Below are 24,249 nucleotides of genomic sequence, written 5' to 3'. Positions count from 1 at the left end.
CACTGATGTGAAAGCACCCTTACTGAACCAAAGCACAAACACTATTTTGACTTTGCAACAATTTATTTAACAATTTACAGGTATACAATACATTTAGCGCTATCTTAAATTGGTCACTGATTGATTTTTCAAACAACTTTGTGTTTATGTGATTTCCACTATGATAACTAGGAAATGTGCAAATTGCTTTATTTTCCCAATAATATATTTTTGTGCTGAAAAATCACTTGAAAGTGCTGGCCCCTAAGGGGTCTCCATTCTTTATAGTTTCCGGTCTACTGCCTCTGGTCAAGTGATATGGGTCTCTAGTGACAGAACAGCAAGTGAAGGAGGTGAAGTGAATGAGTCTTTTTTTTTTTTTCCTTTTATACCGTTTTTGCCATGCAGGATAAATAATGTGTTGAATTTATTGTAGAGGTCGGTACAGATTCGATGGTACCAAATATGTGTTGTTTTTTTTTTTATTTTCTTATAAAAACATGAAAGTGCACAAAAAGGGTTTTTTGTTTTTTAGTCCTTAAAGGGGACTTGAACCGTAAAAGGCCTAAGATTAATATCAGTTAAATTTGAGTTGTAATGTTATTAAACCACAAATACAGAAGATATTTGACCGACTTATTCTACAGTGTACATTTTAGTAAAAACTCTGCAGTTTTGTTACAGCAACCTTGAAAAAGAATGAAATTTACATCCACCTTTAGACTCAATTCACAATTTTGTTTGTACCCCTTTTCAAACATATACTTAAATAAAAAAACTGCAACAAAATTCCAGATATCTTAACTGCAATCGTGTCGGGGTATCACTAATAGCAAAACAGCATCCTCAGCCGATAACTACCAGGATATGCCATAAATGTCTGATAGGTGGGACCTGCATCTATCTTAAAAATGGTGGTTCCCCCATGTAAAGTGGGACAGGGTAAGGGGCCATTCATTCTCAAGATCGTTGTGGATCCCACACATTTATGGCATATAGCGAGGATATTCCATACTTGTCTGAGATGAGAATACGCCTTTAACCAGTGCCTTATTTCATGAACTTAGTTTTGTACTTTCAGTATTTGTCCTCTACAGTATCCCTAATGTGAACATTCATAAAATTGGGGTATTGCTGGCCGTCCAGTTTTTCCATCTGCAGATCTAGGACAGCAGAGATCATCTTTGAATTATGCAGACTTTATAGGGAGGAGGCTGTAACGTCAACTTTGTCACATGCTTTGTATTAACTTCTGTCACTCCTTCTGGCAGCTGGAAGCTGAATTTCCGCATTAGAGTGATAAAGAAAATGACCAATTCAAATCGGGCTAGTTGCTCCCCCAGACAAACTCTGTGGCCTGTGAAATAATGTAAAAGTATTAAGAGTTATCCAGGATGTATTTAAAAAAAATTTAAAAGTTGGTAACGCTCTATTCAGTCTGCTTTTGTAGCACACTTACGATATGTAAGCTGGGCAGTGCTTCAGGTATATACACTAAACATGCCCAAAGACTTCTATGGACCTGACTGTATAATGAGAGTGTCTTTTTGATATATTGCTGACCCCCATGCCAGAAATGTTTCCAGCATTTACACAGAATAGGTTGTGTAGATAGAGCCTCAGTCATAGCAACTAAGCTGATTTTTATGTAAATACATGACCCAAAGTTAACGCTACGCTGGCTTCATTTTTAAAAAGTGTCCTTGTTAGACAAAACGAAAAAAAGGTTTGGTACCGTGTAGTCAGTAGAGCAATGTGTGATTGTTCTCAGTGAGAGAAACCAAGCAATCTTGTAGATAGGATAGCTTTTAATGGCTAACAAAAATACATGATGTTACAGCCAGCTTTCGAGGATATCTCCCCCCCTTCATCAGGCTAATGAATGAAACTAGTTTGGATGGCACATAATTCTAGCATACAGATGCAGAGGGGAGGAGAACACATTCCTCTTGATCTAAATAAATGTTCACACATAGAAATTTGAGACTGTTTTGCACTCAAAACAACATACAAACAGAGCTGAGACATACATCGTAAATCAGTCCACTGAGCTCAGGACAGTTTTATGATGTGTCCTATCTCCCCTGCAACCTGCACATGGAAGGAGATGCAGCCCCACCTAGTGGATGGCAACATTATTACAAGTCAAGTTCTACATTTTTATAACGTTTTAAAGCAAAAAATAAAATAAAATTATGATTCGAAGGAGGACATCCCTCTTGACCTCCTTCAGACCTTTCATCTTTTCCACTTATGCAAAAATCCCGGACTGTGGTTCATTCCATTCTTCAGGGTATCAAACATGACCATAAATTTGTAGTCCCAAATTCTTCTGTGATGCTGCGACTTGAAATTGCCCTTCAGTATGATAACTTTCATCTGCTCTATGCTGTGTCCATGACCACAAAACTGTTTTGTCACAGGTAAGTCAGTCTTTCCCTCTCTAATTGAGTGGCGATGAGCTCTAATCCTGGCTCTCAGTTTTTGTCCTGTTACCCTGATATAAAGCCCCCCAATCATGTGCAGTAAATGTCCTCTTGGGGGGCTTTTTATCGGGGAAAGGTATCATATCTACAAGATTACTTGGTTTCTCTCACTGAGAACAATCGCACATTGTTAGACAACCAAAAAAAATACTAGTATTTTTTTTGTTTTTCAATCAGAAATCCTTAAAAATTTCCCAAAATATAAAAAAAATCTAAGATATTTGGCCTTTATAACTTGCCTGCCAGCCCCTACCGCATGCCTCCATTGGTCCTTACTGTGATGACAATGGATCTGTTGCAGCTCTTCAGAGCTTCATAGTGAATGATGAGGCTTAGCTTGGTATTAATGGGGCTAATGGGACTGACTTGGTGATATCACCACTGATGATGTCAGTAGGGTTTGTCGAGGACATGTGCTGGTGGGACGTGTATGTAGTAACATCCCAAGGGCCAATATCAGGGACCTTGTCTAAAGTGTCAATTTTAAAGCCTCCAAATGGGTAGTGATATCTTAAAATGGGCCAAATGGTAGACAGCTGTGGTGGCTGTACCCAAGAGCAGGGTGGCCTATACCACTGGCATGACGCATTCCCTATAAGGCTCCTTAGCAGGTGATGATGGCTTGGGCTGTAACATCTTAGAAGGCAGGGTTAGTGCTGATGATGTCAATACTGTCATGTCCTGAAGGGCACCGGCACACGTAGTGTTATCATAAAGTAATGTCACCATTACTGGTTAGTGTTACTGTTTGTATGTCCTAATGTAATAATAAAGAAGGCTTTTACTGGATATAAGTGCGCTGGTCATTACTCTTTGGATTCATGGGTTTGGCTGGGGGGAATATGGCTGTGGCCCCCGCACCTAGAGACTGGTGAGCTGAGTCTCTGCTTTTGCTACTACAGATAAAATGCCAACAAACCATTTTTAGGAAAAACAATTTAAAATGAAAATTGCAACAACACCCTGTTATACTGGATTTGTAGTCGGGTTTAGCGTCAACCAGATGCTGTGAAGACTATTCAAAGGTAATTCAGATAACCTGTTAGTTATGAAAGCCGTTCTGCTCCCAGCACTGCAATGTGTGAGACCATTATAAACTCACCTGCAGAAAATGGTATAAAAGCCTCATTTGACTTAAAGTTTCCATTTTTGTCTAAGAAATGTTTGGGGTTGAACTTCTCTGGAGTTTCCCAGTACTGAGGGTCACGCAGAACGGAGTCCAGATTGGGTAAAATAATGGTGTCCTAAAATGAGGAATATAGCCAGAAAATAATGGTTACATATATCTACACGTTTATGTATAATCTGCCTAATAATAATCATGTCTCAGCTACATGAACAGATCCTCAAGCCTGTACATTCCATGAACTGTAGCTGAAAGGCACACAGGTCAAACACAAGGCCTGTAGGCCGAATCCAGCTTGCTGCCTCATCTCTCTCACTCTCCCCCCCGCTAACCCCCTCCGCCCGCCGTTCAACCCCGCCGCCCCCCACGCTCGGACCAGTAAGCAGTTACTCGAGATCAGCGATGCTCGCTCGAGTAACTGCTGTATCCGAGCGTGCTCGCTCATCTCTAATAATCATGTTTCGGCTACATGGACAGATTCTAAAACCTATATACTCCATGAACTGTAGCTGTAAGGCACACCTGTCAAAGATGAGGGCAAACCCAGGTTGCTGTCTCATTTTATGTGGCCGCCGGCTGTGCATCCAACCTAACAGGAATTACATTCCCCCCCCCCCCCGCCTGCAGCTCCGATCTGGCAGCAGCAGTGCAGTCTGAGACTGCTGGACTCTCACATTACTATACAGTCTTAGGCCGCCTGCACACAAACCAATTTCCGCTGCGGAATCCGCAGTTGACGTCCGCATGTAGGATCCGCAGCAAATACCTTTCAAAGCAGTCTATGTAAACTTGCTTTTTCCTTCACACTCGCAGCAACTAATTACAATTTCCGCGAGCGAGGAAAAATTGCAGCATGCTCTATTTTGCTGCAGACTACACACAAATGGCTTCCACTGAAGTTAACGGAAGCCGTCCGACCCGCAGCCCATCAGCAATTGACATTTGTGGATAGACCGCAGGTACCCCCATCATTGTCTTGTGTTGATGCGGGAAAAACAAACATTAAAAAATATATATCTGTATTGTGTATAACCGAAGGCCATCCGCAGTACAACAAAAGCAGTAACATGGGGTCACCAGCCGTGGTCAGAGCCGGAACCCACATGGGGAATCCGGCTCTGCCGTGTTCAGCCAGCCTTACAATTACAATTGGCCCTTTGAAGGCCACCATAAGGGTACGGGCAGACGAGCGTAGGCGTATTTACGTTCGCACAAGCGCAACGTATAATCGCCCGAGCGATCGTTTTTCACCGATCACGACCAGAGCTAGAAAGCGTATTTTCGTTTGTTCCTACTTTGCAAACGGTCTTTTCGGCGATCGAATATGCGTTGGCGCGTATTTCGGTCGCATATGTTCCGTTTTTTTTCGAATTGCCGTTTTTACGCGCCGTAAAATCGCCCATGTGAACGAATACATTCGAAACCATTGCCTCAGATGGTCACGTATATACGTTTGGTCGCAAAAACGCGCCGTTTATGCGCTTGTCTGCCTGCACCCTCAGGCTGATGTGGCCCTCGGTGAAAATGGGTCTGGCACCCCTGCCATAAGGACACATTTTGATTCTGTACCCAGCCAGTTGTCTGCATAATGCTCGGCTCACATTAGACAAGTCATTTATAATGTAAAATGTGATTGTTCTCAGCAAGAGAAACGACGTAATCTTGTAGATATGATACCTTTTAATGGCTAACAAAAATACATGATGTAATAATAGCAAAAATATGGAACGCTTCACGAATTTGCGTGTCATCCTTGCGCAGGATCCTTTTTGCTATTATTACATCATGTATTTTTGTTAGCCATTACAAGGTATCATATCTACAAGATTACGTCGTTTCTCTTGCTGAGAACAATCACATTTTGCTCTACTGGCTAACACGGTACCAGATCTTTGTTTTCATTATATTTATAATGTAGCCATGATGCATAAGCCGATGTGTTTCCAAACGGCTACTGATGATTGCTGATGACTTATAATGGGTCTGTCAGGTATTCTTCTGGTGTAACTGAGGGCAAAATTAGTGTTATGGCCCATTTAGACACAACGATTATTGCTCAAAAAGCCATCTTTTGAGCGATAATCGTTGGAAGTAAATGTGCCCATCTTTCAGTTTTCTGTCGAACAGCGGTTTTCAGTTCTGCTTGAAAACCATTGTTCGGCAGAACAGCTGGTAAGCAGAACTGCACGCTATTTTCTGCCCGGGGAGCGCTGATTACAGCTGATTGCATTCTCTCAGCTGTCAGCCCCGCAGCAAAACAACGGGAATGTAATCAGGGAACAGCAGGTAGTGTGTTCCCTGAATACATCTGCAGGTGTCTCACATGCTGCTAATTGGTACTAATAGGCATTAGTACTAATTAGTAGTTTATGCTAAATGATTGCTCAAAAGCCATATTTTAAGCGATCAGCTTTGCAGTGTAAATGCACCATTGCAAACTGCTAATCATGATGTAAAATTATTGGTAACCTCAACATACCGGCAAAAACACTAATGTGAACTGTGTCTAAACTACTATGCAGCCATCATACATTTTCCTGTAGTTCTTTACAGCTCACAGACAGCATACCAGGGGTACTTACTTTTTCTATAGGATAACCATCAAGTGTAATGTCCTTTATGTTGCTTCTTAGGGCTCCGACAGACGCAATATTCCCAAACCGTTGAATTTCATGAATCACTGCATTGGTATAAGGAAGCCTCTTCCTGTCTTCATATGTAGTTGCTGAAGAGTCCTGAAGAACCTCATCCAACTCTTTATGTATCTTTTCTGTTGTCAGAACATGCATCATGTTAGGGTCTAGTGCAGCGACAAATTAAACTGCATTTAAAGCACTTGTCATGAATGGTTTATTTGATTTACAGTGAGGACATGTTCACATGGGTCAGAAATGCTGCAGATTTACAGCAGCGCCATTAGTTGCTGAATGTTTGCCGCCTTCACACTGAATTTCTACAGCATTTACAGTACATAGGGAAGGGAATGAGAATTTATACATCTCCTTCACGTCTTAGAATTTTTCTGCAACGAATCCGCATCAAATGCCATGTATGCTGCACCTGCCACTTTTTCAAAAACTGAGCAAGACTTGACCTCATGGTTATGGCTGTGCACGTCCATCACTTTTACTATAATGTACACCACAAACTGGCGTAAAGTATACTAGAAACCTACTCTAGCTCCTAGCTAGTGAAGGTTTTTTATCTGGTGCACGGAGGTGCCGACAGATGACACACATGTATTAACCCTTTTCAATCCAATTTTGGATTCAGGGTTACCTAGGGGGATTTCTCTTTCTGCCATTATACAATGGCGCCACCTGCTGGCTAGAGTCAGTACTGCGGTATGTAACATGGCGAAGAGGCCCCTGAAAACAGAGCGGCCAATAATCTACAGTAATAGTACCCTGCTGGACGTCTTCCGACATCGGAGCTGTACAGCCTTCAATCAGTATTGTCTTAAGATGTCAGACAGGGGATTGGAAAGGGGTAAGCGATCGGTCTGAGTAAATATGTCCCATTGTATTTTGTTAGGGTTAAGTTGGGTTAATATATTTTAATAATTATTAAAATACTTGCATTTTTCAACATTTTAAATGTTCTGCTTGTAAGGCCAAGTCATGCCACACAAAATAGTTAATAAATAACACTTAGCATATGTCAACTGTGTTGGCATCATTATTAAATGTCCTTATTGCTTTCAGGTCATTAGAAGACTTCCAAGCTTGGTGGCAATTTTTTAAAAATTTTGAAGAGTATTTCCAAAATCAATTTTTTGGGGAACTATTCAGTTTTGAAGTGGCCCATACATTAGATTTCCCCCATAAATCACCCCATTTAAAAATATTGCATCCCTCAAAGTATTGAAAATGGCATTTTGAAGCTTCTTAAACTTTCAGGTGCTTCACAGAAAATAAAGCAAAGTGTAGGTGAGATTTAATTTTTTTTGTGTGGCAGAGGCCTTGAGGTAGCAAAACAAAACAACTCCAAAGACACCACTTTGAAGACTACACCCCTCAAAGAATGTATTTAGAGTTTTAATGCATTTTGACCTGTCAAGTGCTGGACAGTGGTTGTTCACCATGAAAATGAAAAATCACAATTTTACCTATAATGCGTAGGTTTAGGGCAAATTTGATTCACTTTCAGCTCCCCCCACCCCCTTCTCCCATGCTGCAGATCTCTTCTTAGGATGGGCACTGTTAATGGGTTCAACATTAGTTATACCTTGCTCCAGATATATATAAAATGCCAGTGATTACCATGACCCTTCAGTAACTGACTTTGGAGACTTAATATGGTAACATAGTTTGCAAGGCTGAAAAAAACAAATGTCCATCCAGTCCAGCCTGTCTCCCCCCCCCCCCCTCCTTCCCTTGTTGATCCAGAGAAAGGCAAAAAAAACAGTGGGCAGAAGCCAATTTACCAATTTACGCTCAAGACCTATTAGGCTGAGTTCACAGTGGCACTTTTTGGCAGATCCTGCTTTACAAAAAGTGGAAATGTACAAATCAAAAGAAAAGAAACTTAACAGAAACCATTCTTTCTATTCTTCTTAGCAGATCCATCAAAAGGATCCTTTAACCCTTTCTAATCCAATTTGTATCCTGGTTTTCCTAGGGGGCTTACTCTTATTCTGCAGTTATAAAACAGCGCTATCTGCTGGCTAAAGCCAGTACTGCAGGAGGTGAGATGTTAGATAGGTTCCGACATCACAGAGGCTGGCAATATACAGTAAGAGAACCCCGACGGATATCTTCCAACATTGGAGCTGTACAGCCTTAAATCATAATGTCTTTAGACGCCAGACAGTGGATTGGAAAGAGTTAAAAACCATAAAGTAGGACTTCCTTCATTTGTTTTATTTCTATTTTTCGGCATTTTAACAGCTTCCTTTTGTTCTCGGTCTTCATTGTCTGCTGCCCTCTGCACATGCTCAGAAATAAAACCTGACCCCAGAGGAAAATGAGCGAAAATGGGTTCCTTTCCGTTCTTTTCCACCTCCCATTGACTACAATGTAAAGTGCATTTCTATGGCAGGAAAACTAAAACGTTTTCTTTCTGTTTTGCTGTAACCCGATGGTTCCGCTAGACGGAAAGCAGAAACGCAAGTGTGAAATGGCCCTTATTACACTTTGACGGGTCCTTTAAACATTTCCAGAACATTTTTTATTGTATTATCATTTTTTTTATTGGTTAGCAATTTCTGTTAGTATTAGTATAGGGAATCAAATCTACTTCAATGCTACTGAGCTCGAATATTTACCTACCTTGTATATCAGGATAAGCCAGCATCAGCAAAATGGCCCACTGTAAAGTGGTGGCCGTAGTTTCAGTTCCTGCAGTGAAAAGATCGATCACTACTTGAAGCAGATTTTCCATATCAAACGTAGAGTCAGGATCGCCCCTGGTCTGGAAGTAAAGCGTACATTACATGTAATGTCCACTATTTCACTTGTGGTACATATATTACGAGTAAGACAATAATGTTGTTCTGTGTCACAATACTGCATATGTGGAGCGCCACATGTAAGTATTATATATATTTAATTCTATATAGCGCCAACATATTTTTCAGCTCTGTACACACATCACCATTCACTGTCCCCAGTGGAGCTTTCGATCAAAATAATCTTTTCAGTATGTGTTTGAAGTGACGAGGAAACCCATGTAAAGGGGAAGAACATACAAAGTCATCAAATCAAAGACTTCCGATGCCTCCACTCTGACTCCTGTGTAATTGCGGCACTGTCATCGGGCGCATAATCAGCTGACTGGTCAGGGCCCCAAGCGATGGACCCCAGCCAATCAACTATTGATGACCTATCCTGAGGAGAAGGGTTCCATGACGATAAGCAGATCACAAAGTGTCCTCCTGCTGGCACCCCCAGGATCAGCTGTAGCCTGTGGGTAAGTCTGGAACTAAGGAAGGGTTCAGTTCCCCTACAGTGTCACAACAGGACAAAAAAAAGCATTACACAGTGCCCATTCCAGTCAGTCGGTTAGCTATGAAATGCATGCAGGGTTACGAACCTGGATTTTTCTTTTTTTCTGGACAACTTTTCCAAATATGACAGAGAAGCAACATTTCTTACAGAGACATCACAAAACCGTAATGAATTATAAAGGTTCTAAGTGATAGGTATCTATTAGAGATGAGCAAGCACGCTCGGATAAGGCAGTTACTCGAACGAGCATCGCTCTTCTCAAGTAACTGCATTCTCGTCCGAGCAGGCTCGAGGGAGTGGCGGGGGGGGGGGGGGGGGAGTGAGAGAGATCTCTTTCTTTCCTCCCGCTACCCCCCGCCGCCCCCCCCTGAGCCTGCTCAGACCAGTAAGCAGTTACTCGAAAAGAGCAATGCTCGCTCGAGTAACTGCCTTATCCGAGCGTGCTCGCTCATCTCTAGTATCTATACATTAGATACTGATATGATCTCATTACCGCCATTTACTATGAACTGTAAAATCTCGAAAATTGCAGTCATAAAAATCTGCTCAAGTTCCACCAGCCTCAAAAAAAAAAAACCAGACGTATCCATTGTTTTATTTCACAAACACTGGGAAAAAAGTGCCCTTTTGTTACACATTGTCATGGAATTTCTGGACGGTTGGCAACTCCGAAAGCAAGGTAAGACAGTTCCTCCAAATCCAGGGACATGCTCTTGTAACCGCTCTCTACTCTGCCACAATATGAGGATGTTGAACACAGGATCCTCCTCTCCATTAACTCTTAATGGGTGCATGAAAATGGGTTTACTAAACTAGACAACTCCTTTAAAGTTAAGAAGGCAGAACTGCAATACCAGACATACGGTAGGTCATGCACACATGGTAATGCTTCTGCCCAAAAAGCAGATACTTTTTTCTGATCCGGGATAACTCCCTTAATTATGACTTCTGTTATTGCAACATTTTGATCATACCTGTCAGGACAGTGTCCGGGATATGGGGGTCCCTGAGATATCCCGCAACCCCTGTCCCTGCCTACTTGCCCCCCTGGGCTAACCCCCAGGGCGACAACTGGGCGACGGTCCCTACCCTCACTAGGGAAGCGGGACACGGGAGACAAACAGACACTGAGACAAGCAACGGTAGAATGGTCAGACAATCCGGGTAGGCAACAAGAGGGTACGCAGTACGGAGGGGTCAGGCAAAAACGTAGTCAAGTCCAAAAGCAGGTGTCAGAAAAGCCGAGGTCACAAGAGCAGTCAGGATAAACGCGGGTGCAGCTGGAGAACCAAACTAACACTGGCGAGGCCTGAGAGGAAAACACACCTATTTAAATGCTGTCAGCGCTCCCGCCCCAGAAGCTGATTGGGGCGGGGAGCCTGACAGCAGCAGGGCTAATCAGGGCGGTGCTGGGGACACGCCCCCAGTCTAGCTGCACAGACAGTTACTAGGGAAGCCAGCCTGGTAGTCAGGACACTAGAAGCACCAGCTGCCTCCCTAGCAACCCGGCGGCGACCAGTCTTACAGCGGCCCGGGGAGATCACAAGAACCGGGGTACCTCTGCGCCGCGCTCCTGTACCCCGGGTGGCCGGACCGGTGGTGCGGGCACGGCGGCCCCGAGAGTTGCCGGTTCTGACAGTACCCCCCCTTCTACGGGGGTACACCGGACCCCCATGGCCAGGTGCGGGCTTAAGCGGGAAAGCCCTGTGGAATGCCTGGACTAGGCGTGGCGCATGAACGTCCCTGGCAGGGACCCACGTCCTATCCTCAGGGCCAAATCCTCTCCAGTGGACCAGGTACTGCAGCCCACCTCTAACCCGTCGGGCATCCACAAGCCTTTCTACTTCATACTCCAGTTCCCCCTGTACCAGAGAGGGAGGAGGCGGGTTCTGGGTGGGGAGAACTGGAGTCACATACTTCTTAAGCAAGTTCTTGTGAAAAACCTTGTGGACCTTCCAGGGGTCAGGAAGTGCCAACTTATATGACACCGGGTTGATAACCTGAGAAACCGTAAATGGGCCAATGAACCGAGGAGCAAGTTTCAGGGAGGGAACCTTAAGTCTCAGATTCTTAGATGATAATAAAACCTGCTCCCCGACCACAAAAGGTGCAGAGATAGTACGTCTTTTATTTGCGTATTTACGCAGTTTCTCTTGGGAACCCTGAAGGTTCTTACGAACCTGGGCCCAAACTGTGCACAGTTCTTCGGCGGATATGTCGGCGGCCGGATTGTTCGAGACCAAAGGAGTAGAAAGCGAGAACCGGGGATGGAACCCATAGTTACAAAAAAAAGGTGACAGTTGGGTCGACGAGTTACCATGGTTGTTAATAGCAAATTCGGCGAGAGGTAAGTAGTTGGCCCACTGATGCTGGTTATCAGAGACAAACAGTCGCAGATACTGGATAAGTTCTTGGTTCATCCGTTCCGTTTGTCCGTTACTCTCGGGATGGAAAGCGGAGGAAAAGGACAAATTAACGTTTAGATTTTTACAGAAGGCTCGCCAGAAGCGAGCGACAAACTGAACCCCTCTATCAGACACAATATCCTCGGGGATGCCATGTAACCGAACAATCTCCTTGATGAACATCTCAGACAAAAGTTTGGCGTTAGGCAACTTGCCAAGTGGAACAAAATGAGACATTTTGGAGAAACGGTCAACTATTACCCAAATGACCGTATTCCCCAGCGAGGATGGCAGATCAGTAATAAAATCCATGGACAAATGGGACCATGGCCTGGACGGAATGGGCAAGGGCAGAAGAGGCCCCTCAGGACGTCTCCTGAGGTTCTTCCCCCTTGCGCAAACCGGGCACGCGGACACAAATACCCGTACATCCTTGGCCATGTGCGGCCACCAATAGAGTCTGGCCGCTAACTCCAGAGTACCCCTGATACCGGGGTGTCCAGCTAGGACTGAAGCATGTGTCTCCTCTAACACTTTCAATCTCAGTGACAACGGGACAAATAATTTGCCTTCCGGAAGGGCTTCAGGAGCAGATTGTTGAGCGGCGTGAATGAGAGGTGAAAGGTCGGAGGAGACAGCAGCGAGGACCACCCCGGGGGAGAGAATGCTCTCAGGCTCCGGCTCGGAAGGTTCCGGAGAACCAAAACTCCTAGACAGGGCATCAGCCTTGACATTCTTAGAACCGGGTCTATAGGTAACAACAAAATTGAACCGAGAGAAAAACAAGGCCCAGCGGGCTTGCCGAGCATTTAACCTCTTAGCGGAATCTAGATAAGTGAGGTTTTTATGGTCAGTGAGTACCGTAATCTGGTGATGGGCTCCTTCCAAAAAATGCCTCCACTCTTCGAAAGCCCACTTAATCGCCAGCAATTCCCGGTTGCCTATATCATAGTTCCGTTCGGTGGACGAAAACTTCCTAGAAAAATAGGCACACGGTCTAAGGTTGGTGAGAGTGGAGGGACCTTGGGACAGTACCGCTCCCACACCAAACTCAGAGGCATCTACCTCCACCACAAAAGGACTGGACAGATCCGGTTGTACTAGGACAGGTGCAGACGAGAACGCCGCCTTTAGGGTATTGAAGGCCCTCAGAGCCTCAGAAGACCAGGTCCTCACATCTGCCCCCTTTCTGGTGAGGTCCGTTAGAGGTTTAGCCACCACGGAGAAGTCTTTAATGAATTTGCGATAGTAGTTGGCGAAGCCGAGGAAGCGTTGAAGGGCTTTCAACGACCCTGGCTGAGCCCACTCCGTGATGGCCTTCACCTTTTCAGGATCCATCTGGAAGTCGCATGGCGTGATGATATACCCCAAAAATGATATCTTTTGTACCCCGAAAACACATTTCTCGAGTTTAGCAAACAGCTTGTTATGTCTGAGTCGAGCTAGCACAGTCTGAACGTGAGTATGGTGACTCGGCAAGTCGGAGGAAAAAATCAAAATGTCGTCTAGATATACAACCACGAACACCCCCATGATATCCTGAAACACTGAGTTCATGTACCCCTGAAAAATGGCGGGGGCGTTACACAATCCAAAAGGCATAACTAGGTATTCAAAATGCCCGAGGGGCGTATTGAAGGCGGTTTTCCACTCATCCCCCTCCCGAATGCGGATGAGGTTGTATGCTCCCCTGAGATCAAGTTTAGAAAACCATCGGGCACCAGCGACCTGGTTGAGGAGGTCAGGAATGAGTGGAAGAGCATACTGGTTTCGGACTGTGATTTTATTTAGCTCTCTATAGTCAATACAGGGCCGGAGACCCCCATCCTTCTTCTCAACGAAGAAAAACCCGGCACCCACCGGGGATTCTGAGGGCCGGATGTGCCCCTTGGCCAGGCTGTCCTGGATGTAGTCCCTCATGGATTCTCTCTCTGGAACCGTAACGTTATAAATGCGGCCCTTAGGAAGTTTGGCCCCAGGAATCAAGTCTATTTTACAGTCCCATTCCCTATGAGGGGGCAGAGCTTCAGATAATTGTTTGGAGAACACGTCAGAAAACTCGGAGAGGTATTCTGGTAGGGGGCTCCCCTCGCAGGTGGAGATTCCCACCTTCACCGCACAAAGGTGGTTGGCACAGCGGGGACCCCACTTTACCAGTTCCAACGTGTCCCAATTTACTACCGGGTTGTGCTCCCGGAGCCAGGGGAGGCCTAGGACGACGTCCACAGACAAATCTCTCATCACTAGAAAGGTGCAGGTTTCCACGTGTAAGGCTCCTATAGTAAACCTTACTTCAGGGGTTACCAGATTAACCACCCCTGCTTGCAAAGGAGTGGAGTCCACTCCTGAAACCAGAATCGGAGTTTCTAAACGTAACAAAACCCCGGACAGTTGAGCAACGAAATTAAAGTTAACGAAATTAGCCGCAGCCCCCGAATCAACAAAGGCTTGCCCAGTACGGTGGAAAGCATGAAATTCTAGGGTGCAAGGCACTAACATTTTGGACAACACAGGGAGTACCTTGGCTCCTAGACAGTCCCCCCGATAACTGCCTAGGAGCGGGAGTTCTTCCTGCCGTGGCTTCTTAGCGCAGGTAGCAATGCGGTGACCCGGCTCCCCACAGTAGAAGCAGAGGTTCTTCTTCAGGCGGTGTTCCCGTCGTTGCTCGGGGTTCACGGCTCCCAGCTCCATGGCCTCGGTGGTGGGAGGGTAAACGGTCGGGTCAGTCGAAGAAGTAGACGTGGGGAGTGGGGTGGTCCGAGCGGCGTGTCTGGCCCTCAAACGTCGGTCGGCTCGAATAGCCAGCGACATGGCTTGCTCCAGGGTTTTAGGCTCTGGGTGGGCCACAAGTAGGTCCTTGAGACCCTCAGACAGACCGGTCAAAAATAAGTCTTTTAGGGCGGCATCGTTCCACCGGGATTCCGTACAATGTTGACGGAATTGGGAACAGTAGTCCTCCGCCATCTTACAACCCTGGCGCAGGGCCAGAAGTTTGGAGACTGCGTAGCCCGCCCGGTCGGGTTCGTCATAAATTTGACCCAGGGCGAAAAAAAAGGCGTCAAGGGATAGTCGGGCTGGAGAGCCAGCTGGTAGCGAGAAAGCCCAATTCTGGGGCTCTCCCCTCAGGCGGGTAATTACGATTCCCACTTTCTGGTATTCAGTACCAGAGGAGTGGGGGCGGAGATCAAAGTAGAGCTTGCAGCTCTCTCTAAATGCAAAAAACTGATCTCTCTCTCCGGAGAAGCAATCCGGAAGCGTGGCTCGAGGTTCTGACATCGTTCCTGGAGCGGACGAGGGCTGCATGGGACCTGCAGCTGCCACTTGTTCCCGTGGCTGCAAGCGGGCTGTTAGGTCCTGGGCAAGGGTCGTAAGGACCTGGACCTGGTTCGCTACAGCCGCCACGGCCTCCATCGAGGGGCTCAAAGTTGCCGGGCGGATGCAAGGGTCTGACCTTAGTTCGGCCAGTGTTACTGTCAGGACAGTGTCCGGGATATGGGGGTCCCTGAGATATCCCGCAACCCCTGTCCCTGCCTACTTGCCCCCCTGGGCTAACCCCCAGGGCGACAACTGGGCGACGGTCCCTACCCTCACTAGGGAAGCGGGACACGGGAGACAAACAGACACTGAGACAAGCAACGGTAGAATGGTCAGACAATCCGGGTAGGCAACAAGAGGGTACGCAGTACGGAGGGGTCAGGCAAAAACGTAGTCAAGTCCAAAAGCAGGTGTCAGAAAAGCCGAGGTCACAAGAGCAGTCAGGATAAACGCGGGTGCAGCTGGAGAACCAAACTAACACTGGCGAGGCCTGAGAGGAAAACACACCTATTTAAATGCTGTCAGCGCTCCCGCCCCAGAAGCTGATTGGGGCGGGGAGCCTGACAGCAGCAGGGCTAATCAGGGCGGTGCTGGGGACACGCCCCCAGTCTAGCTGCACAGACAGTTACTAGGGAAGCCAGCCTGGTAGTCAGGACACTAGAAGCACCAGCTGCCTCCCTAGCAACCCGGCGGCGACCAGTCTTACAGCGGCCCGGGGAGATCACAAGAACCGGGGTACCTCTGCGCCGCGCTCCTGTACCCCGGGTGGCCGGACCGGTGGTGCGGGCACGGCGGCCCCGAGAGTTGCCGGTTCTGACAATACCTTTGCAATCTGTGCCAAGTAGTGGTAGATGATATCGTCCGGCTCCTCTGGGGATTCATTTTGTTGGTGAATTCTGATTTCACTCCTCACAAAATCATACATAAGGTCTTGAGTTTTAAATGTATCCTGATGGGGACCTGGTAAGCGCTTCATCAGCCAAGGAAATGCATCGTAAAGCTGTTAAACAAAACAGTGATATGACAGATAGAGGAGGATGAGACTACAACTACAATGCAACATCATGTTTTGACCCTTTAATTTGTTTCTTTTCTGTTATAATGTCTGTAACACAATTTAGGAGAGTCTAATGCCATGCTAAGGCTATAGACAGAGTTGGGATGCAATGCCTGTATATCAGTAATACTTAAGTGTTGGCCCCCATATTTGTAAAGGGGTTTTCCAGATATTTCTGTTGATGACCTATCCTCAGGATAGGTCATCATTAATAGTTGTTCAGCTGGAGTTCGCATAGGGGGGACTGGTCAATTAGCTGTTCAGGTGCCTGCTGTCAGCACCAAAATACAGTGTATGGAGAGAAAGCAAACAGCTCCAGCAACTGTGCAGTGGGCGGTGCTGGTAATTGCAGGCGCAGCTCTCATTAACCTTAATTTGGGCTGTGTTTGCAATTGCAAACTCCGGCCACTACAGAGTGGTCAGAGCTATTTGCTTCCACTCTATCCTTTGCATAGCATTGGCACTCGTACAGCGGTAGACGCTGGGTGATCAACTATTGATGACTATCTTGAGGAAAAATCATCAGTCCAAATAACCAAGAAAACTCTTTAAATGTGCGGCTCCTTGAGAAGACAAATTCATATGGTGGTCTGCCCAACATAAGGAACAGTAGAACTTCTCAGTTTTCTCTTTTTTAATGGGGCCACTGTCTTATGTTTCCACGTTCCAAAAGTTGTGAAATGTGTTGTATCTATATTCATGTTCATGCATCTATCTATGTAGTTTTTTTTTGCATATCTGTAGTTATGGTATGTGTTCCTTTCATATGTTTTTTTTACCAAATACATCTCGGAAGATCCATTTTAGATTTTTTTCATTTTGCGAAAACTTTTTATCTAAATTAAGTACAGGGAGAAATCACCAACTACAGCTATGTAAAAAAATCAAATATTGACCCCCTGGGGCTGAATGGCGCTTTGATAGTTGGGTTGACTATCACTCTATATGTTGATGTAACGTTTCTCACTTGTGGTTCAGATTGCTGTGTAATCACTTAAGGAACATTAATAATTACAGATGGGTACATTTACTTACTCTTGCCCACTTAGAGCCCAAGCTATCGATGAGGATTTGATTTATTGCTACCAATTTTTGGAAAGTTGGATCATCAATGGAGAAACGATGTCCAAACACGACAGCAGAAATAACGTTTGCAACGGAATGAATAATGAAGTTTGATGCATCAATGGGTTTACCTACATGCAAAAGAAAGACTTTGAACTTCTATGTTTAGCAACATCCTTTACAAATGTATATTCTGGACAACTTATGTTCTTTAATTTAACTTCACATTTGGTATGACAATTAGACAAGCGTCAAATTGGGGAGCTCCTGAATTGTGAGATCATACTCACATGGACAGCAGACAGACAAAGGGTAAAAAGTTATGTCCAACAACTTTGATCTACTTGACAGCTCTGACATGGTTCAACTAGCTCATAGTGCAGACTTCCAGTTAGCAGTCTGGAACTGCCCCACTTATCCAGAAATGCTTATTGAAAGGACTTTTTCTCTCACAAGCCCACAATCAACATGGTTGAACAGGCAAGAGTAGTAGTCGCTGTCTAATTGAAGTGAATAGGAAAAGGCTGCAGTACGCAGAACGACCACTATGTGAAAATATGGTGTTCTGAGTACTCACTGGATCATACTCAGATGTAGAAATTGAAGAGGCTGTAGTGGTCGCATGAATGACACAGTCCCTTCAATGATCTGATCGACAGGGATCCCAGATGGCAAATCCCCACCATTCAGATACTGATGGCCTATCCTGATGATAGGCTACTAATATTTAAAGCCTGGATAACCTCCTTAAGCCACTTCAAGACCACAGAACACATGTAAACGTCCTGTGGTCCTGAAGTGTACATAGAGCAGGCTCAGGAGCTGAGTCCGTTTTTGACAGCTATTGATAACCGCCTGTCTCAGGTTTTGGTCTGATCACAGAAGTTAACAGTCTAGATGCCGTGGTCAAAGTTGACCATGTATGTAAACAGTCAGCAGAAAGGAGAACCCCTTCCCATGCCCCATCGGTACCCTCCGCAGATTGATGAGCCAACACTGAAGTATATAGCAAATGATCACAAGTTCAAGTCCTCTGTGGGGACTAAAAAAAATGTAAAAAACATTTAGTAAAGTTTAACAGTTAAAAAATATAAGAAATTCAAAAAAGCCCATTTTTCCATAAAAAACTAAACAATTAAAACATTCCACATATTTGGTATTGTCATGAATGTACTATGTCAAAGCACTGTATGCTAAATGTCCAAAAACCTGTTAAATGTTAATGTATTCTTTACAGTTGTGTTTTATATCCATTCAGTATTGTTATTGTTTTTGGTATTAAAGACCAGAGTTATTCTCTATTAAATGGGGTTTGGTGTGTTTTTTGGAACGTCTGGAACCAATTATTTCGATTTACATGAATTCCTATGGAAATAATGTCCTCAACTAACATTGATTTCTACTAAAGTCCATTGCTTTCAGACGGATTAATGGTGTTAGTTGAGGTTCTACTGTACTCTGAATGTGGGCTCCCTGGTATTCACCCAGGAGATCACCTTGTTGTCAATCTTGCCGGGGCCTGTGGGTGCTGTTAAGAGAAATGTGCTCCGATTTTTCCTCCTATCTATGGGAGTAGTGATTCATCGGCTCTGGAGATCCCAGGCTCCCCCATCAAGATTGACTTGGGGGACAGCTCTGGATGAAATAGGCCATTTGGAGGTGCTGTGGGCTAGGAATGATGTTAAATACTCGGTGTTTCAGGCCACATGGGAGACTTGGCTGCCGTTTCGCAAATCTGCAGAGTTCAAATGATGGCTGGTGAATGGGGTCTTGCCTAATCAATAAGAGGTTCAGGGTGTCTTGGGCTGGCGTGGGACTGAGGCACTTTCTTTCTCTATGTTTTTTTCTTTTCAACTCTCCATTTTCTTTCGTCTCTATCTTTTCTTGACTCTAGGTTGAGTCTCATTTTTGTTTTCTCTCCCTTCACCCTTCACTATTTTGTCTCCCAATTCTAGAGGCCTAGGGGGAGTTCTATGCCCACCAAGGTTTGTCCTCGGGAGGTAGAATAGTTAAAGTTTATAAAATGTATAAGTGATGAACGAATAGTATTTATTTTGCCAAGTTCCAAAAGCAGTTGTTTTAGTGGCTAAAAACGCAATATAGTGTGGGACTTTTAGGAAACGGATTTATTAGCGTACGGTGTACTAGATACGGATCCCCTTTCTATAGTTTACAAAATATTACAGTGATGTATATCTGTGAACTGAGTTTGTTATACTGTGTACTTTGTATTAAGTCTCTAATAAAAATACATTTTGAACTAAAAAAATAATTCAGATGTCATTTTTCCTGCATTGTGAACGCTGTAAAAACTAAACTCACCAAAAATTGCATAATTGCATTTTTTCTCTTTCTCCCCAGTTAAAAATGTTAAAGTTTTTCTGTATATCACATGGTGCATTCAATAATGCCATTAAAATTTACAACCTGTCCTACACAAAACAAGCCCGGAAACGGTTATATCATTGGATAAATTAAAAAGTTATGGTTCTTGGAAGGCGGCGATGAAAAAACCAAAACAAAAAATGAGAAGTCGCTGGTCCTAAAGTGGTTAAGCTGTGTTCCATGCAAAGAGACTTTTTATTATCTCCTACAACCAGTTAGCTTTGTGCCCGCATTGAGAGACTGCAACTGCCAAGTTCTCTATTTTTGTAAATTGTCAAGATCTCTGCCTTATATAGACTCTGTGACCATCAAGCTTTTACTTATTGCATCACTAACAAATATGCTTTGTGCCTCCCTGAGGAGTGAAGTATACTTTAGTCAAAGCTTCTTTGTCTTATGACATGTTGAAGAAATTAATGTTAAAAAGTTAACGTACCGTTCTTGGCTTCTAAGTTCTCTACAAGACTCAGAGCTTCTTCCTGTATTCGTGACTCCACTCCACGTTTTCCTAACCCAAGGTTCCTTAAAGTCATCAAACCAAAACGCCTTTGCTGTCTCCAGCTGTGTCCATTTGACACTACAATTCCTAAAAAATGTGAGAGAATGAAAAAACGTCATTGGTTCACAGTTGTAAAGTTTGGTTTTCAAAGTCAGAGAAGCATTTTAAATGCTGCTCCCCTAAAGTAATCAATGATCCAATTCTTGATACTTTTTACCATAAAATGACATTACTTTCCACTGTTTTGATCTCTTTAAATTAGTCACCACTTGTATCTCTTATACAGAGTTGATGTTGATACCTCTAACTTTCTTATCATCACTTATTATCCCTTGACATGTGACAAGGGATCCTACCTCTTCCATGTAAAACGTCTTTCATGAAGTTGGAAGCTGGGCGTCCAGACATCTCTTCTGAGTGAGAAACAATTGCATTCTTCACAGCCTTGTATCCGTGTAGCACTATGAGAGGTGTCTCGCCAAGCCAAACAGTGTATATGTTCCCAAAATGTTTAGAAATCTGTGGAAACAAATAGTAGCAATTAAAGGGGCTTTGTCATTAGAAAAAAAAAATCAATACTTACCTATTCCTCCCCAGGCAGTCTTCTTGCCACATCTTCTCCTCCCCGAACTTCTCCTGGCTCCTCCAGTTGTTCCGTGTCACGTCACCGGATCCTCTTCCTCTTGTTTTGGAGTGCCCATTCTCAGCAGTCTCCTTCCTGCAGATCAGTGTAGGATACCTCACTAGTAATGTAGCCTTCACTGCCTAGCATGGAATGCCGAGCTACTGCCAAGACTGTGCATGCGTGCTGTTTCGCCGCGAGTGTTCATATACTATTGTTGCAAGACAGCGCACACGTGCAGTCTTGGCAATAGCTTAACATTCTTTGCTAGGCAGTGAACATCACGTCGCTAGTGACATAGCATGCATTGACCTGCAGGAAGGAGAATGCCAGGAATGAATGCTTTGTCACCAGAAGAAGAAGAATCAGCCAGCTGGAGGTGAAGTGGCCGGGGGACTGTAGGAGCCAGGAAAAGATCAGAGAGTAAAAGATGCGGTAAGCAAACGGACAGGGGAGGAGTAGGTAAGCATTGTTTTTTTTTTAAAGACAGAACCCCTTTAAACACAAAAAGTCTGTCAGGACAGTGTCCAGGATATGGGGGTCCCTGAGATATCCGCAACCCCTGTCCTGCCTACTTGCCCCCCTGGGCTAACCCCCAGGGCGACAACTGGGCGGCGGTCCCTACCCTCACTAGGGAAGCGGGACACGGGAAGACAAACAGACACTGAAGACAAACAAACGGTAGAGTGGTCAGACAATCCGGGTCGGCAACAGGAGGGTACGCAGTACAGAGGGGAAGGCAAAAATGTAGTCAAGGTCCAAAAGCAGAGGTCAGGAAAGCCGGGGTCACAAGAGCAGTCAAATAAACGCGGGTGCAGCTGGAGAACCAAACTAACACTGGCAAGGGCTGGAAGGAAAACACACACTTTTAAATGCTGTCAGAGCCTTCGCCCCAGCAGCTGATTGGGGCGGGGAGCCTGACAGCAGCAGGGCCCATCAAGGAGGTGCTGGGGACACGCCCCCAGCCTTGCTGAACAGACAGTTACCAAGGAAGCCTGCTTGGTAGTCAAGGAATTAGAGAAGCACCTGCTGCCTCCATAGCAACCCGGCGGCGACCAGTTTTACAGTGGCCCGGGGAGATCACTAGAAGCGGGGCTCCCCTACGCCGCACTCCTGTAACCCGGGTGGCAGGACTGGTGGTGTGGGCACGGCGGCCCCGACAGTTGCAGGTTCTGACAAAATCCTTTTAAGAGGACACGTTGAGACAAAGTCAACTGGGCTGGCTGTAGCCTCACTGACTCTGTCTACATTTTTCATGCATGCTTCTTATCGCCCAGATGGGCTCTTCTTAGATTCAGTTGCCAGTACTGTCAGTGTGTCCACTGGGTGGTCTCCACTGTTCACTGTGAACGAATGATGTCAAACTTGTTTGACAGTCCGTCACACTTTGACAGTGAGTGGTGGGGACAACCACTTAGCACATTGATAGTCCTGGGAGTTGGACCTGGGAAGAGCTCATCTTTGTGAAGGAAGATGAGTATGAAAAAAATAAAAATAGAGATGAAGTCAGTAAGGCTGCAGCTGCAGAGTCATGAAGACAGTACTGATGACTTTATCTAATTACAGGGAACTTGTCACCTTAGGAATGCTGTACAGTCTTTGGGCCATATGTTATAGAGCAGGAGGACCTGAGCAGATTAATATATAGTTTTATTGGGAAAGATTTAGTGTAACTTTTATTTATTCCTTGAAATTCCTGTTCATTCTTAGCTTAGGAGTCCAGTGGGCGGCCCTATCAGTGATTGACAGCTATCTTTGTATACATGCAAGGCTTGTCAGTAAAACCAACCACTAAAGCCCAGAAGGATCAAGAATTTTAATGAACAATATAAGTTATACAGAATTTTTTCCCCCACAAGTGATATATAAATCTGCTGAGCTCTTCACACTCTATAACATCTCGCCCATAGATTGTACAGAATTTCCAAGGTGACAAGTCCCCTTTAAATTCAGATGCATCAGACTAATAAGAAACCATAAGTCCACTATAATGTGGGTGAGGCTCTGCATACAATTGTACATATAATTTAACACTTTGTTTATCATGTAGAGTAAAATGGAATACATTTTGACAAAAATGTGTAATAATGACAATACCTTTCTGAATGTTTCTGGATGCATATTGAAGCGCATGGTCCAAAGATTCCCAATTAATGGAAATGGAGAAGGTCCTGGAGGAAGTCTTCTGGCCTTCCATCTCATTTTTAAGTACTTGCCAAAAAAGAAGAAGAATAAAAATCCTAACAGAAGCTGTTGAACGAACCACATAGTTTATAGATGGAGACAACGGGGATATGACACTTTGCTGCTCTGTCCAACTCCTTCTCAGGCTTATCACACTTGTTCTTTTATTCTGGCTTTGATTCCTCCATGGTCAATCATTAACACAGTTGAATATTGAAAAACATTTTAAGAGTCATGAACTGTGCTTTATCGATAATGTCTACAGCAGAGGGTTGGACCGGATTGTAATATGGATACAAATAAAACTCATTAACCACATTTGCTAGATAAGAAGTCGTTCTGCATTCAACTTCTAGATCTGAAGCTTCCAAAGGATTGGACTGTTTAATCTTTTCACACCTATAAATACTTTTTATAGATGTTGTATAATGTAGGTAAGAGGGCAGAACTGTAACAACACCACATGCACTTTGGATGGTGCAGAATGAGGGAGGCAGGGACAGAAAGTTCCATCGTATGACTTGAATTTTCCTTCGCAGAGGCAATTAATCTGGCGGTTGCAGACAATTCAACAAGCATATGGCCTTCGCAGTCTCTAAATACTTGATAGTTGCTTATAAAAGATGGTGGCTGGTTGCACACTACTTGCAGTAACTCATTGTCCAGATACTCGGCAGTCTCTTCAATACCCCCATGCATTTCAGGTCACTCCTGATAGTGGCTTGATAGGCACTCTGCAAAGGCAGCACTGGGCCATTCAGCAGGCCTTCACGGAAACCCACGATCTCATCGGGGGGGGGGGGGGGGGGACACATATGGGGCCCCGAACATCGGTTGATGCATTAAAGGGTTAAGACCTCTGATAAGCCATTTTTAAAATTCCCGAAATTGTACATCGCTAAGCGACAATGCGGAAAACATAAAGAAAAAATGGTATATTGCGCATTACCGCCTGTGTGAGTACGCAGTTATGCGTAATACATTACGCGGCCGTACGCAGGGTCAGGGCCGGGCTCACAGCTGGTATCCGCTGCTGACCTCCACAAGCAGATTCCACATATAGCCGTGTGAGCCTGGCGTTATTCAGATCGCTGCCAGTAATTTACAAGAAGCCCCGGGAACGCTCGCCTTCCTGCAGTTCCAGGGGCAGCTTGCTGAGCATCTTCTGTGTGAGACCG

The 24,249-nt window shown here is 44.8% G+C and overlaps 1 protein-coding gene across 1 annotated transcript; it reads right to left on the bottom strand.

Moving 5' to 3' along the window:
- Positions 1–61: 61 nt before the first annotated feature.
- On the bottom strand, positions 62–23,187 carry LOC136628369 (cytochrome P450 2J2-like). Its single transcript, XM_066604201.1, has 9 exons — positions 22,985–23,187; positions 20,622–20,784; positions 20,203–20,352; positions 17,352–17,512; positions 16,083–16,259; positions 8,862–9,003; positions 6,174–6,361; positions 3,568–3,709; positions 62–1,336 (listed from the first exon to the last, which is right to left on the bottom strand). Exons 1-9 carry the CDS (start codon positions 23,153–23,155, stop codon positions 1,158–1,160), a joined length of 1,473 nt encoding a protein of 490 aa, XP_066460298.1. The 5' UTR covers positions 23,156–23,187; the 3' UTR covers positions 62–1,157.
- Between the last annotated feature and the right edge of the window lie 1,062 nt (positions 23,188–24,249).

This window comes from Eleutherodactylus coqui, chromosome 5 (assembly GCF_035609145.1).
Source record: "Eleutherodactylus coqui strain aEleCoq1 chromosome 5, aEleCoq1.hap1, whole genome shotgun sequence".
Classification (NCBI taxonomy): domain Eukaryota; kingdom Metazoa; phylum Chordata; class Amphibia; order Anura; family Eleutherodactylidae; genus Eleutherodactylus; species Eleutherodactylus coqui.
The sequence above is the reverse complement of the archived record's forward strand: the minus strand, read 5'-3'. Positions and strand labels throughout refer to the sequence as shown.

What these genes read in the sequence shown, in the direction of transcription:
- LOC136628369 (XM_066604201.1), bottom strand. Translation starts at nt 23,155, where the DNA reads ATGTGGTTCGTTCAACAGCTTCTGTTAGGATTTTTATTCTTCTTCTTT. An exon ending in GAACTTAGAAGCCAAGAACG is followed by an intron (nt 17,513 to 20,202) that starts GTACGTTAACTT and finishes TTTTGCATGTAG; the next exon opens with GTAAACCCATTGATGCATCA. An exon ending in GGCTTATCCTGATATACAAG is followed by an intron (nt 6,362 to 8,861) that starts GTAGGTAAATAT and finishes TTCTGACAACAG; the next exon opens with AAAAGATACATAAAGAGTTG.